The sequence below is a fragment of the Schistocerca piceifrons genome, chromosome 7 (genome assembly GCF_021461385.2).
Source record: "Schistocerca piceifrons isolate TAMUIC-IGC-003096 chromosome 7, iqSchPice1.1, whole genome shotgun sequence".
NCBI classification, from domain to species: Eukaryota; Metazoa; Arthropoda; class Insecta; order Orthoptera; family Acrididae; genus Schistocerca; species Schistocerca piceifrons.
Window position 1 is genome coordinate 36,046,046 of NC_060144.1, and position 17,247 is coordinate 36,063,292.

Genomic DNA, 17,247 nt, shown 5'->3' on the forward strand with positions numbered 1-17,247 from the left:
GTGTGAGTTTACAAGTACAGATATATGTATGTGTCATTTAATCTACATGTGGTGAAGGACTTAGTCCGATGCTAATAATATCTAGCAGCCTTTCGTTATTGTGCCTGCTCTATGTGGTCAGTAGCAATCAATCCGTCTCATATTTTTGTTGTTCTGTCCTGGATTTTTCATTGTTCTCAGCTACATAACCAAAATCGAAAGCATAGCTAAACTTCTGTACAGTGTCCTTAAAAGCAGCACATTTCAGAAAGTTCAGCTAAATTTTCAGTCTTTTTTTATGTTCCTGTTGACCATTTATGGCTTCAGCTATACAGTGAGTGATTACCTGTATTCTTTGCATATTTTTGTTTCGTTATGTAATGGTTTTATAGATTCTTTGGTGACCCTTACAGATACAGGTAGATGCAACACAGCTACCATCTGGTGCATCTATTCATCCATTTGCACCAGTACCACCTCTCCAACCTGGAGGTATGGCAACAAGCATTCTGGGAGTTGACTTTGCTGATTCAACACAGCCTCTGTCATTTGGTTTGGTCCTGAATGGAAGAACATGTCGGGTACAGCTGAGGCCCCCTGTTGGAGAGCTCATTCGAGCTGTCAGCATGCCAGAACAACTGTTCATTGTTGAGCACGGTGAGCTACATCATCACTCCTGATCAGTTTGCAGAATGAAAAAATGTTCTGAGTAGTCAACAGAATCTCTGATAGCAACAGGAGAGATCTCATCTTAAAACTGCTTGAATGACATTGCTTTATTGTTTTTATATGTGTGTCTACTTAAGTTAGTCAACATGGTACTGGCACCTACATTTTTAATACTCTTGATATTTTATTGCTGAGAAAAATAGTTAAAATATAGTGAAAATCTTTCCTTCCTACCTTTTTACAATACCGCTTATTTTCCTTTACTTCTGTTTATTCCATCGGTTTTTTGGGCCCATACAAAACACTTCATTATCCAAAATTATTAAGAAAATCCTGTTACGTAGTATATTTCGTTACTGAAGGGAAATAGTATTACCCTGTTGTTAGTGGTTGTGTAGCCGGCGATAAGTTAATGTACAAAATAAACTTATGTGCATATAATGTCTATTTTAGAGCTCTGAACCAAAGAAAATCATGGTGCTTATGCGAAATTTGTGATTTCTGCAAATCATTTTTTTTCATTTGCATGGATATTGTCGTCTGTTGTCAATGTCAATGGGACTCCCTTCCTGATCACCATCACACACGTCCTTGTGGCCATGGTCAAGATGCTGACACCATTTCATGACAGCTCCATGTACTGCCAGAATTTCATGGTGAATCTGTGCGCGGTTTAGACGTTGTGCTCACTAGAATAGCACTGCCCTGCTCGCTTCAACCTTTTATTATGTTTCTAGTTGCCACCCAATCTCACTTGCACACTGTGCTGTACCTGTTAACCATACCACAGCAGAACTGCGTCTGCAGGAAGCTCTCTTCTGATAATATGCCACTCTTATTGTTCAATGGCCTAGCATGGGGCAAGGTGTGGACCTTACTTCTTGAAGTCCCCTCATAATGCTAGTGTTGAGGTATTGGTGGCATACTGACAGTGAAAAGGGTACTGGTATATTTACTCCTAAGATTTTACATTGGTCTAATGAAATGCTCACATAGTCGATAAAAAGTTGTTTTGGGAGGATGGGTCAAAGGGAAGCACATTTTTATTCATTGAACTTTTGTACAAGTGTGTGCCTTAGAAGGGGTGGCACATCAACAGTGTGACATGTTTAAGGTTAACAGGAGACTACTTTCTGAGAAGTTTTCTATTTAGAATTCTGTACCCTAATTGTACCTATTAGAGGTGGCTGTAGTCTTCCCATAAAATTCTGGGTGCTTATGACCTTAGATGTTTTGCACCCTAAAACTAAAAACCTAAAAAAAGTCCATAAAATTCGTGGCTTTGTATGTATAGTAGTTTTGCATCAGATGATTGTATTGTACTGTCCTCTACAAAAGTGGCTGATGCATAAGACACTGGACAAGCCAACTTGTATTTATACAGATGAAAGATATTTTTATGCATACATCCTTAAAATGACAGATAATAAACTTGACACACATTCTTTCTTCTCTAATGTTGTGAAAATGTTGTGTAGTGCTGTGTCACATAACAAGGAGGGGGAGGGGGGCCTGAATGCAAACGTTGATGAGGAAACAAGGAGTGTAGCAAAGTGTGGAATGAAATCAAGGATGTTGTAAATGAGGTGGCAAAGGCAGTTGCCAAGAAGCAGATCAGGGGCAAGATGATTTTGTTTTGGGGACAAATGCATTAAGGCGTTAGCCAAGAGAAGAGAAGATAAGCAAAGGAGAGCTGTCTGCAAGGCACAGATTTTGTTCAAGGCCAAGCTGAGTTTGAAGAAGTGTGGAGAACTACCCAAACAATCCTGAAGAGGACTAAGAGAATGTATGTCAAAGGAATGATAAAGGAGGCTCAAAACATAAAATTAACTTCTTTAAGAAGGGATATCAGAGTCATGAAGAGTTCATTAAGGACAATAATGGGACCATACTCACTGTCATGCTGGACAAAAAATGCACTTGAGACATTCACTTTGGCACTAAGTAATTTCTAGCAAGCCAAGGTTTGTCTCCGGAGGAGGCTGAGTGGATACAACATACACAAAATATTAGATCCATTTATTGTAGTTTGAACTGTCTGAAATATTAACTTTGAAACAATCCATGTCTACAGGATTTTTATTACTGTTGCTGAGTTCTGTCACTTGATACAATTCAGAATAATAATCTATTCTCTCAATGTACATATGACTGTTAACCTTGATGAACAGTTTTGGGACTGAATACAATTCACGCTCCCGGATCTGAGGCAGACGACTCTATCTGCAGACTGGGCTGAGGGGCACTGCACTTTGACGTAAGTACTCTTCCAGCAGTGGCGGTGTATGGAAGCTCTTGGGGAAGTGTCTACCCCAACATCTTTCATTTCCTTCTTTGGACAACACCCTGCCTCTCCAAAATCTCCACACTATTGTTGTGTAGTGCTATGTCACATGATGATGGCAAGGGAGGGGTGGGAGTGGCATGAATGTGAACATTGACAAGACGACGGAACGTAGATGAGATGACAGGGAGTGCAACAATGGCCAATGGCAGCTCCCTGTCCACACTCCAGTATCCCCATTAGAGTAACCGTAAACACCAATCAAAAAACTGACCACAGGGAGCATGCGCACATCTGGTTATGCAGATGATGTAGCATTGACTGCAAGCGCAACTCCAAGAGTGCCGTGATGTCTGCCTAGGGCAGTGATTCCACGGACTTCAGCTCAGACTGCAGGACCATCAGCAGCATCAGCAATGATGACAGCACTAGCATGACATCAATCTCCATTGGCCGACTCTGGATGGTGTCAATTGGCCCTGCCAAGGACACTGATGTTGGACAAGTTGCCTTGTGCGAACAACATCTCAATGAACTTGTTGCAACAAAGACAAAACTTACTGCCAAAGGGATTGAGGACAAACAACATATGCATCAGAATTTTCTGTATGCAGCAACAGAACATTTGACCGCACACATAATGTATGACAATGCAAAAAGTAGCGATATGCCACCCAGTGAGGAATTCTGTCAAATTAATGCAGCATACAAATTGTGAAACTACCTGCAGAGCTGAGTCAGAAGCATTCGCTCCAGCAAATGATTAAAATCAAGAGGATAATTTTGAAGAATTTCAAAATTTTGAGTATCAATTTAATAACATAATTCCTCAAACAAATCAAAATCTTTGTTGGTACTGACTTGTAACTGATACAAAAATTCAGTATTACAGTGTTGTACAATGGGCCTGTACAACAACTTGTGTTGATAATTAGACAATAGCAGAGCCCCGTGTTGCAAATTTTGAGCTGTCTGTGATGAGACAGCCTTGGTAGTACTGAATAAAGCAATTAAAGACCATTGATCTGTAATCACATAGAAAGTCCGACAGTACAAGTATTGCTGGAACATGGTAACACTATATATAATGGCAAGTGCATCTTTTTCAAGTTGACTATAATTGAACTTTGCTTTTTTGAGAATTTTTGTGTCAAAACAAATAGGTATATCTGATGAACCAATTCTATGGTAGAGCACAGATCCAATTCTGTAAGATGATGCATCTACAACTAACACAATAGGCTCAGCTGGGTCAAAATTAATCTAATAATAACAACTTGACAATGTATCCTTTTTTGTCCTGAGCAGCAATTTGCGCAGTGTATGCAATCAACTTTGCAAAATATGTGAGCTTGTACATAACAGCCCATAGCTCCTAGATGTTACAGGGTGAGGCCAGATCTTTAATCGCAGACAAATTTTAATAAGCAGGATGCATACCCTATGCGTTTATAACACATCCTAAATATTCAAGTTTTTCATAGAATAAGATGCACTTTTCCTTGTCGCACTTTAAGCCAGCCACAGCAAGAACTTCTAAAATAGCCAAAATTAAATTCTTAAAGTTTACAACCTGCATCCAGACAGTTTGCACATGGATGGACTTCGGCTGTTAATTATCCTAGAAAATGTGGAAAAAAAGCAGGAGCTAAAGCACTATCAAATGGCAGTCTTTTCAACTTGAATAAATTTGGGTGTGCGTTGATCACAAAATATTGCTTGGGCTGCTCGTCCAGCAGTAACAGTAAGTAGGCCTCTTGTAAATCAGTCTTGGAAAAAAATCTGTCCTGTCCCAATCTGACCATTAATTCCTCCGGTCTAGGGAGAGGAAATGAATCTGCAGTACACCGACGTAAATCTCCTGATGACTTTTTGCAAATGATGATGAGTGATTCGCACTGACTTACAGAAACAGGTTGTATCACCACATTGCCTTTCCATTGTTGCGGTTGTGAAGCAGCAGGCTTACAGATTGTATGAAGGACAGATCAAACAGAATAAAAATCATTTTTGCGCATTGTCTTTAACAGTAATTTGCGCCTTGAAATCTTTAGCCCTTCTTAATCCAGATTCAAAACGTTCACTGTACTTGTTGCACAAATCAGAAACATTAGTATGAAGCACTGAAATATAGATTTGTAACACATTGTCTGCTTTGCACAGGTTTAACAAATCAAACAAGTCTAAAATTTGCACTGTTTTTAGGGCATAATATACGAAATGAAACACATTTCGTAATATCATGATAAAACTTCACAAGCCAAGTATTGTTATTTCATGATTGTTATATGCAGACAAAATAGAAGTAGGCTTCTGTGGCTGTGGGCTAACGATCGTTTCATAGGTGTCTTCATTGATGAGGGAAACATACACAATTCTGTTTAACTGAAATTGTCTTTTGAGCCACTATTAATTGGACAGAAAGTTTATTCTTCTCTGTAGATGACAGCAGAAAGGTTTCGCTACATGGAAATGCGGTCTTCAGTGGCGCTGGCAGTAATGGTAATGCTGACTGCTGATGCAACTTTCAATTCCTGAAAGTTACGCTGTAGCCCCACTCGTGAAAGGTGCCCATTCTGGCCGCCTTATAAACAGATTATCCGGGTATGACCTCTTTCCCCCCCCCCCCCACCCCCCCACCCCCCTGAAACACTGCGCATCACGACAATGATGAGCTTTTCTGTTGCGATCTGAAAAACACTGGGGCAGCAGTACTTCCTCTCCTTATTCTGAAGTACACCTCATGTACACTGTGACTGAATTGTTTTACTTTTACATTTACTGATAGTCTGAGCCCTGTTTTTGTTCACTTTAACAATTACCTTAGACTGAGTGCCTAGTGCACTATGAACAAGAGAAATAGGCAGAGCCTCAAAATTGATTTCAGTTGTGTCCACAATAAATTGAGACTCTAAAATCTACAAAACTGTTTCAGATCCAGATCTTGCAGTTTTAGAATAGCAGTGCAAATTCGTGCGTCCAACAAAATTTTTGTAATTGCATCACTTAACGTAACGTCACTATAAAGTAGTCCACAAGAACACTTGGTCCTGGAGTGTCTAGTGAACCCTCAGAATTCAGCAGTCAACTGTTTTAATGTCTGTTCAGGATGCTTCTTAAGATGAAAAAATGTAAATCTCACTGCATTGACAACAATTTGAAATTCAAAAGGTTTGTTGAGTTTGCGGATGAGTTCTTCACAACCAGTATCACCTGGATAAGACTCAGAGCTCAATTTAAGACACAGACTGTGCACGTCGTCTGACAGTTCATAAAAAGTAAGCAATGCATGCCATACCTGTAACATTGTCTGCTGCGAAGTGTGCTTCCAGTTGTGCACAATATGTGGACTAATGCCCTTCGTTACTGTTAAACTGGTGAAACTTGGGAGCAGCAACCAGTCATGGAGCTGCTTCTGGTGACAGTTAAGGTTGTCATGTGGTGAACACTGAGCAGCAGTTATTCAGTGTGCTGCCCCTGAAACTGAACAACTTCATTTAGAGACATTTCTCGTGACACTGCAGATGTGGCTTTATAGCATACACATAAATAACAACAATATGACTGGCTACTGAGAAAAGTGAAACTAAAAATATCCACAGGGCAGACCAGGGTGGAATTCAATGCACTGGAAACTGCAGCAAGCATCCTTGCCAACATTGTCATGCCAGATTAAAAATACACTTGAGACATTCGCTTCAACACTGTAGTGAGTTCTAGCAAGCCTAGATTTGCTTCTGGAGGAGGTCAAGGGGATACTACAATATGTACAGAATATTTGAGCACTTTATTAAAGTTTGAACAATCTGAACTATGTAACTTGGGAACACTCCATCTCCACAGGAATGTCTGTGTATTTGTTGCTGTTGCTGAACTCTGTAACTTAATACAATACAGCATGATAGTCTCTTCCCTCAATATACAGTTGACTGTTAACTTTGATAAACAGTTCTGCTTTTGAGTACGACTTGTGCTGCTGGAGCTGACTAATTTGATGCTGTCGTAATGGATGATTGCAGACCGGGCTGAGGGGCAGGTTCTGTGACATAAGTACCCTTCCAGCAGCAGTGGCATATGGAGCCTCTTGAGGATGTGTTTGCACCAACGTGTCTCATTTGTTGCTGCGTTGGGCAGCGACTGTCTTTACTTGTGGTTCCATTGTGAGGTACCAACTTTGATATGGGACCTCATTCTTCTGATGGCACCATGCTCACCAATGAATTCAACATTGCTCAGGGATGGAAACAGTACTTAGGAGAACTCTTCAACTGTGGTGAACCTGAAGGTGCATTCAGATTTCAGCCTCCTGGTATTGTACACTACTGGCCATTAAAATTGCTACACCAAGAAGAAATGCAGATGATAAACTGGTATTCATTGGACAAATATATTATACTAGAACTGACATGTATTTACATTTTCACACAATTTGGGTGAAAAGATCTTGAGAAATCAGTACCCAGAACAACTACCACTGGCCGTAATAACAGCCTTGATATGCCTGGGCATTGAGTCAAACAGAGCTTGGATGGCATGTACAGGTACAGCTGCCCATGCAGCTTCAACACGATACCACAGTTCATCAAGAGTAGTGACGGCGTATTGTGACGAGCCAGTTGCTTGGCCACCATTGACCAGACATTTTCAATTGGTGAGAGAGCTGGAGAATGTGCTGGCCAGGGCAGCAGTCGAACATTTTCTGTACCCAGAAAGGCCCATACAGGACCTGCAACATGCGGTCGTGCATTATCCTGCTGAAATGTAGGGTTTCGCAGGGATTGAATGAAGGGGAGAGCTATGGGTCGTATGTAACCACTGGCACCCCGTACCATCATGCCGGCTGATACGTCAGTATGGTGATGACGAATACACACTTCCAATGTGCATTCACCACGATGTCACCAAACACGGTTGTGGCCATCATGATGCTGTAAACAGGACCTGAATTCATCCAAAAAAATGACGTTTTGCCATTCGTGCACCCAGGTTCGTTGTTGAGTACACCATTGGAGGCACTCCAGTCCGTGATGCAGTGTCAAGGGTAACCGCAGCCACGGTCTACGAGCTGATAGTCCATGCTAATGCAAATGTCATCGAACTGTTCGTGAAGATGGTTGTTGTCTTGCAAACACCCCTTCTGTTGACTCAGGGATCGAGACGTGGCTGCACGATCCGTTACAGCCATGTGGATAAGATGCTTGTCATCTCGACTGCTAGTGATACTAGGCCATTGGGATTCAGCATGGCATTTCGTATTACCCTCCTGAACCCACCGATTCCATATTCTGCTAACAGTTGTTGGATCTCGACCAACGCGAGCAGCAATGTCGCGATACGATAAACCGCAATCGTGATAGTCTACAATCCGACCTTTATCAAAGTCGGAAACGTGATTGTACGCATTTCTCCTCCTTACACAATGCATCACAACAATGTTTCACCAGGCAACACCGGTCAACTGCTGTTTGTATATGAGAGATCGGGTGGAAACTTTCCTCATGTCAGCATGTTGTAGGTGTCGCCACAGGTGCCAAACTTGTATGAATGCTCTGAAAAGCTAATCATTTGCATATCACAGCATCTTCTTCCTGTCGGTTACATTTCGCGTCTGTAGCACGTCACCTTCGTGGTGTAGCAAATTTAATGGCCAGTAGTGTATATCAAGATATCCACCATTTACTCTGGAGGAAATGAAGAAACAGATGACAAAGCTGAAGGAGAACGAAAGTCCAAGAGAAGAAGGAATCTAGATAAAAGTCATTTAGCCTGAATGGGAGAATCTTCCAATAGAATTCACCAACTAATCAGGATGATATGGATTGTGAAGGAGACCACAGAAGATTTGAAGGCAGCGGTCATCTGTCCTATACACAGGAAAGGTGACAAAATGGAATGCACCAACTACAGAAGAAGCACCCTCCTGAACGTCTACTATAAGATCCTGTCCAACTGTGATTGGTGAGTATCAGATGGTTTCAGAAAGGGCTGTTCAACTGTTGGCAATATCTGTGTACTGTGACAGCTCACAGCAAAGACCACCATCTACTATCCAAAGATTTTAAGAAGGCATACAACTTCATTTTTTGGGAGAGCCTGTTGAATTGCCCAAACGAGTGAGGAATGCCCAAGAAACTGATGAGCCTAGTGTGAGTCTGTCTTACTGATTAAAAAGGCAAAGTCAGCCTGGTGACCGAGTCACAAAGAGCTTGAACATAAACACAGGGTTGAGACAGGGAGACCGGAGTATCATTAATATTGATCAACCTGGCACTCAGAAAGATAAATAGCAAAGCTTCCATAAGAATTTCAACAGGATCTAGATGGAATGTGAGAAAATTACACATCTCGCCTTTTTGAATTACATGGCCCCATTGTCCAGATCTAAGGATAAACTGAGGTGGATGAGTGACAGTTTGAAGGCAACACTGAACAAGATCAGTCTCCTTGTGAATGAATCAAAGACGATGATGAGCAGGATGCATGCTCATTCAGGAGACCCATCCCAACTACTGGTAGCTGGAACTTGATACTACAAAAGGGTTCATAATTTTGAATGTCTGAAGGTAATCTCTACGGAGGACGCATTGTGAAAGGCATAAACCAAACTGAGGATCCATGCCGCAAAGCAGTTGTAATTCAGTCTACGTCAGCTTTTTAAATCAGTTTCCCTTGGAATTCAAACTCCAGCCATGATCCAAACTGTGGAGTTACACTGAGATGACAAAGGTCACGGGATACTTTGTAATATTGTGTCAGACCTCCTTTTGCCCAGTGTAATGCAGCGACGTGATATGGTGTGGACTTAACAAGACACTGGATAACCCCTGCAGAAATATTGAGCCATACTGCCTCTTCATCCACTCACAATTGTGAAAGTGTTGCCGGTGCAGGATTTTGTGCATGAACTGACCTCTCGATTATGTCTCATAAATGTTTGATTCATGTCGAGCAATCTGGGTGACCAAATCATTTGCTTGAATTGTTCAAATGTATGTGAATTCCTATGGGCCAAACTCCTGAGGTCATTGATCCCTAGACTTACACACTACTTAAACTAGCTTATGCTAAGAACACACACACATTTATACTTGAGGGAGCACTCGAACCTCTGGCAGGAGGGGCTGTGCAATCTGTGACATGGCACCTCTAATCCAACACGGCCACTGCGCGCAGCACTTGAATTGTCCAGAATATTCTTCAAACCATTTGTGGCCTGGTGATAGTGTGCATTGTCATCCACATAAAACTTCCATTGTTGTTTGGGAACATGACGTGTATGAATGGCTGCAAATAGTCTCAAAGCAGCCAGATATTACCATATCCAGTCAGTGATTGGTTCATTTGGACCAGAGGCCCCAGTCCATTCCATGTAAACATAGCCCACACCATTATAGTGCCACCATCAGCTTGCACAGTTCCTTGTTGACAACGTAGATCCATAGCTTTGTGGAGTTCTGTACCACACTCGAAACCTACCATCAGCTCTTACCAACTGAAATCGTGACTCATGTGATTAGTGCACAGCTTTCCAATGTTACATGGCCCAACTGACATGATCATGACTCCATGATAGGCGTTGCAGGCGATATCGTGGTGTTTGCAAAGGCATTCACACGAGTCATCTGCTGCCATAGGGCATTAATGCCAAATGTCGCTGTACTGTCCTAACGGATTCGTTTGTCATACATCTCACATTGATTTCTATGGTTGTTTCACTCAGTGTTGTTTGTCTGTTAGCACTGACAATTCTGTGCAAACATTGCTGCTCTTTGTCATTAAGTGAAGGCCGTTGGTGCAATAGTTTTTGTACTGTTTGTTAAAAGATGATTATTCTGTGCCCAGTTGCTAAGTCGTTTCGTGACAGTGTTTACTAATCGCTGTAATTCTACCTTACTTTTCCCTTTCAATTGACTGCAGTGTCCTCTGGAAATGAGATCATTTTTTGAGCATCGACACTTAAGGTTACATCATTAACATACAAAAGGAACTGAAGTGGTCACATTTTTGACCTTTAATGTACACCATATTTAATTAGATTACGCTCAGATAAGTGTTCATAAGTAGTTTTAAGGCTAATATTAGAGTACTTGAAGCTCACCTCTTGTTTACATTTGCTCAAGATAGAACTGATCAAACTGATGGACATACTTCTCGAGCTTTGACTGCGGAATCTTATGATCCATGTCTAAAGCTTGTGATTGGTCAATAAATATGTCTGTTGCTCATGTTTCTTGTCAATCAAGCTCAGTATAGATTTAATGCACTCATAAATGGCAGTTCTTGTTGACCTCTTACCTCTGAATCTGTGTTATTGATTACATAGGATTTTGTTTTTATTTCCAAATCTCGGAAGTATGTTGTACGTGAATGTTTCTAATATTTTTGAAATGCAAGAATAAATTGTGGTGGCCTGTGGTTATTTACATTGTTCGTCATTTTTTATACATTGTAATTACCTTAGACATTCGTGAGACATTCATGTGAGCAGTCACATACGCATGTAAGTAGTTTAACTAGGTTTAGAGTATTCATCTTTAAGATAATTGCAGAGACACCACCAACGCCTGCAGGGCTGGATTTTTTTTAGTCCCTTTACTGCTTTTGCTATCGACCTCAGGAGCTGAGTGGTCAACATGACTGAATGCCTTGTGGAGGATCCAGGTTAGATTCCCAGTACTTCCTTGGTGGAGCACGCAGCCTTGTGAGGCCAACTAAGGAGTATTCAACCAATTAATGCTGTTTCAAAGTAAAGGAACCCAACAATGACCTGGGAAAGTGGGTGTGCTGACCACATGTCTCACCTTTCAGACTCCATGCACACTTATTCCCATTTGGACCTCTCATTCCGCACTGCCAGCTTGCCTGTAATCTGCAGTGGTCCATTCTCTCTGACATTTGCTCGAGCAACCATTTCCCCTGTGCTATCAGTTTGCTGACTCGTACTCCACCGACATGTAAACCTAATTGGCAGCTTTCTAATGCCAACTGGTAGCTTTATTCCTCCCCAGCAACCTTCGATGAGCAACATTTCCCCAGTTGTGATGGCCAGGTAGAGTACCTCATGAATGTTATCCTTACCGCACCAGAATGTTTCATACTTTGCATTTCATCTCTACCACACTGTGTCCCGGTCCTCTTGTGGACTGAGGCATGTTGGGACGTGATTCACACACAGATACATGCTCTCTGCAATTTTAACTGTCGTCATACAATGGTGAAATTATTCTTTATAAACACATGTGTGCGCAGTGTTGTCTCATTCTCCGTAATAGAAAAAAAGGTTGCTGGATTTCACTTACTAGTTCTTTTAACAGTTCCACTCCCTCTTCTGTCGTGTGGGGCAACCTCTGTCAGCTCTCGGGTACCAAGGTTCATTCCCCGATTTCTGGGCTGACCATAGCAGGTGATGTTATTGTTAACCCTGTAGCTATCTCCAACAGCTTAGGCCACTCTTTTCCAGAGGTTTCGAGCTCCACCCAGTATCACCCCACCTTCCTCCCTCAGAAATGAGTGGAGGAGGCTTGGGTGCTATCCTTCTCCTCGCAGAATCTTGAATGCTACACCACCACCTTTACTATAAGGGAGCTAGATTATGCTCTCAGTTCATTCCGATCTTCTGCCCCAGGGCCAGATGATGTTCATATTCAGATGTTGCAGCACCTTTCTCTCACGGACCAGCACTTTTTCCTTCATACATACAATCACATTTGTGCAGATGGCACATTTGCCAGACTCTGGTGTGAAGTCACTGTTATACCCATACCTAAATCCAGCAAGGACAAACAGCTTACTTCTAGATACCACCCCATTTCTCTCACTTGATGTGTTTGCAAGGTGGTGGAATGTATGATTCATGGCTCTTTGGCATGGTGGCTTGAACCTTGATATGTACTAACCTCTGAACAATGCGGATTTTGAGCCTGCTTTTCTCCAGTTGACCTTTAAGGAATTTTTAAAAGACCAAGTTTTCAAGGTGAGTATGTGTTCGGCCTTGTCGGACACATTTATCCAGAAAAGCCGGGTGCCTCAAGGCTCCATCCTGAGCCTCGTCCTCCTTGCTATAGCCATCAACCTTATTATGGCCTGTCTCCCGCCAGGCGTCTCGGCTCTCTTGTCATCAAAAACTTTGCAATCTATAGCATTTCTCCATGGACTTAGCTTCCTAAGCAGCATCTTCAGCAATGTCTCGATCATCTTTACTTGTGGAGTATTGACGATGGCTTTCACTTTTGCAGTGTCAAAACAATTTGTATGAATTTCTTTTGGTGGCAGTCGGTTTTTTCCTCTGTCTTTATATCTTGGGCCTCTTGCTCCTCTGTTCACTGAAACTATGAAATTCATGGGGCTCATGCTTAACAGAAAACTTCCTTGGTTGTCACATGCATCTTACCTGGTCACATGCTTTACCCGGTCCCTCAGTGGCCTACATGCCCTTTTTTTTTTTCCAATCAGTCTACTGACTGGTTTGATGCGGCCCGCCACGAATTCCTCTCCTGTGCTAACCTCTTCATCTCGGAGTAGGACTTGCAACCTACGTCCTCAATTATTTGCTTGACGTATTCCAATCTCTGTCTTCCTCTACAGTTTTTGCCCTCTACAGCTCCCTCTAGTACCATGGAAGTCATTCCCTCATGTCTTAGCAGATGTCCTATCATCCTGTCCCTTCTCCTTATCAGTGTTTTCCACATATTCCTTTCCTCTCCGAGTCTGCGTAGAACCTCCTCATTCCTTACCTTATCAGTCCACCTAATTTTCAACATTCGTCTATAGCACCACATCTCAAATGCTTCGATTCTCTTCTGTTTCGGTTTTCCCACAGTCCATGTTTCACTACCATACAATGCTGTACTCCAGACGTACATCCTCAGAAATTTCTTCCTCAAATTAAGGCCGGTATTTGATATTAGTAGACTTCTCTTGGCCAGAAATGCCTTTTTTGCCATAGCGAGTCTGCTTTTGATGTCCTCCTTGCTCCGTCCGTCATTGGTTATTTTACTGCCTAGGTAGCAGAATTCCTTAACTTCATTAACTTCGTGACCATCAATCCTGATGTTAAGTTTCTCGCTGTTCTCATTTCTACTACTTCTCATTACCTTCGTCTTTCTCCGATTTATTCTCAAACCATACTGTGTACTCATTAGACTGTTCATTCCGTTCAGCAGATCATTTAATTCTTCTTCACTTTCACTCAGGATAGCAATGTCATCAGCGAATTGTATCATTGATATCCTTTCATCTTGTATTTTAATTCCACTCCTGAACCTTTCTTTTATTTCCATCATTGCTTCCTCAATGTACAGATTGAAGAGGAGGGGCGAAAGGCTACAGCCTTGTCTTACACCCCTCTTAATGCGAGCACTTTGTTCTTGATCATCCACTCTTATTATTCCCTCTTGGTTGTTGTACATATTGTGTATGACCCGTCTCTCCCTATAGCTTACCCCTACTTTTTTCAGAATCTCGAACAGCTTGCACCATTTTATATTGTCGAGCGCTTTTTCCAAGTCGACAAATCCTATGAAAGTGTCCTGATTTTTCTTTAGTCTTGCTTCCATTATTAGCCGTAACGTCAGAATTGCCTCTCTTGTCCCTTTACTTTTCCTAAAACCAAACTGATCGTCACCTAGCGCATTCTCAATTTTCTTTTCCATTCTTCTGTATATTATTCTTGTAAGCAGCTTCGATGCATGTGCTGTTAAGCTGATTGTGCGATAATTCTCACACTTGTCAGCTCTTGCCGTCTTTGGAATTGTGTGGATGATGCTTTTCCGGAAGTCAGATGGTATGTCGCCAGACTCATATATTCTACATACCAATGTGAATAGTCGTTTTGTTGCCACTTCCCCCAATGATTTTAGAAATTCTGATGGAATGTTATCTATCCCTTCTGCCTTATTTGACCGTAAGTCCTCCAAAGCTCTTTTAAATTCCAATTATAATACTGGATCCCCTATCTCTTCTAAATCGACTCCTGTTTCTGCTTCTATCACATCAGACAAATCTTCACTCTCATAGAGGCTTTCAATGTATTCTTTCCACCTATCTGCTCTCTCCTCTGCATTTAACAGTGGAATTCCCGTTGCACTCTTAATGTTACCACCGTTGCTTTTAATGTCACCAAAGGTTGTTTTGACTTTCCTGTATGCTGAGTCTGTCCTTCCGACAATCATATCTTTTTCGATGTCTTCACATTTTCCCTGCAGCCATTTTGTCTTAGCTTCCCTGCACTTCCGATTTATTTCATTCCTCAGCGACTTGAATTTCTGTATTCCTGATTTTCCCGGAACATGTTTGTACTTCCTCCTTTGATCAATCAACTGAAGTATTTCTTCTGTTACCCATGGTTTCTTCGCAGCTACCTTCTTTGTACCTATGTTTTCCTTCCCAACTTCTGTGATGGCCCTTTTTAGAGATGTCCATTGGCCTAAGCACCCCAAGCAGCACTTCCTGGGGACCAGATTGGACCACCATTCTCTGTTTGTACCAACCTCTTGTCCATTCGAAACTAGATTACGGGTGTTTTGTTTATTCATCCGCATGTCCCCATGTCCCTCTATCTTAAACCGTCTCCATCTTCATCTTCTCTTCAGGTATTAGGTAGGAATTGCCTGTTACGGTACCCATCTCTGTCACGTCTTCCTCTGTCTCTTCTCCCATGGCACTTATGAGTTCTTGTCTTTAAAGGAAGTCTCTCACTCTCCAATCTTTGTAGATGTTCATTCCATTTTCTTCTGTAATCTCGAATTTTGTCATTGAAGCTGAAGATTTGCAGTTCTTCTCTAATATCTTGATTTCTTTGCCTGTCTTCTCTTGTGCAACCATTAACGCCTCTAAGGAATTTCATTTCTCATGCCTGAATCTGGCTTTCTTGCTTCTTGGTAATCACCCATGTCACACTTCCATAGAGCAATGTGGGAACTACAACAGTTTTATCTAATTTCATTTGAGTGTCTTTCCTGGTCTTATTTTTTAGGTTCCTGTTGATTGTTCCACATGCCCGACTGAATTTACTAAGCTTAATTTCAATATCTCTGCTGTAGTCATATGTCATTTCACATCCGAGGTGACTGAAATGGTTTACTTGCTCTAAATAAAATCTTCTGCTCTATCACTATTTTGGTTGTGATTGGTTCTTTCCCCATGAAGGCCATTGTCTTAGCTTTTTCTTTTGAAATTTCCATGTTAAATTTTGCACTTATTTGTTTTAGCAAGTAGATTCCTTTCTGCAGGTCATCTTCCTTATCTGCTAGGATCACTGCATTGTCAGCATATAGTAAATTATTTAAAGAATGTTCCTATATAGTTAGATGCCTTTCTGAAATTCTGATTTCCATATATGTATTATTTCATTAATGTAGATGAACTAAGTTGGAGAGATGCAGCAGCCTTGTTGTACCCTTTTGTTAGTTTGTACCTCATTAGTTGTTTTACCATTGAGATCTAGAGTGATATTTGTGTCTTGATATAAACTTTTTATCACATTTACTAGATGCTTTGGACATCTGCAATTCATCATTATTTCCCAAAGTTTCTGTTGATTGACATTGTCAAACGCTTTTTTAAAGTAAACAAAAGCAACGTGTGTTTCTTTATTACACTCTCTCCGTATTTCTATTATTTGCTGTAGAATAAAAACTGTATCTATTGTGGAGTGCTCTTTCCTAAAACCCATTTGTTCCTCATGCAGTACTGCTTCTACTATGTTTTTAAGTCTAGTATTTAAAATCTTAGCGTACATCTTGTATGCTGAGTCCAGTAAACTGATTCCTCTGTAATTACTGCATAGACTCTTTATTTCCTTTTTTAAAAATTGATATCACTCTAGCTGTTTTCCAGTCTTTGGGAATACTCTTCTTCTTCCAACATCTTAAACCATCTTAATACAATCTATCAATATGGAAACCATTTGGCCACTGGTGCTGTTTACAATAACATTGTAGAGAATCTCTACGCAGAAGCTACTGAACTACCATTGTAATACCAGTGTAATGTTCTCCTTAAGGGGGGCACACATTATGTTTGTCTGCCATGTTGTTTATCTGCCATGTTGTTTATCTTGGACTTCGTTTGCTTCCTAAGGAAATTACTTCGGATTCAATCTATTGCTGTAAGACTCTCAACCTTTGCAAGCAATTTGGCGATAGTACCTTATTGTTCATTGATGGCTCCAAGACTGACTGTGGTGACACAGATGTACTTTCATCATTGGCACCAAACATTTTCAGTATCAGCTTCCAGAACACTGCTAAATATTTACAGCAGAGCTCTTTGCCCTCTTATCAGGCATCTCAGTAAATGCAGTGACACAGGCTTTT

The 17,247-nt window shown here is 41.2% G+C and overlaps 1 protein-coding gene across 1 annotated transcript in view; it reads left to right on the forward strand.

The window, feature by feature from the left end:
* LOC124804753 (AP-3 complex subunit beta-2) overlaps nt 1-17,247 on the forward strand; it is a 241,403-nt gene that overhangs the window by 188,494 nt on the left and 35,662 nt on the right. The window contains exon 17 of the mRNA XM_047265059.1: nt 393-636. Coding sequence (XP_047121015.1) covers nt 393-636 — 244 coding nt within the window. The remainder of the gene's footprint in view (nt 1-392; nt 637-17,247) is intronic.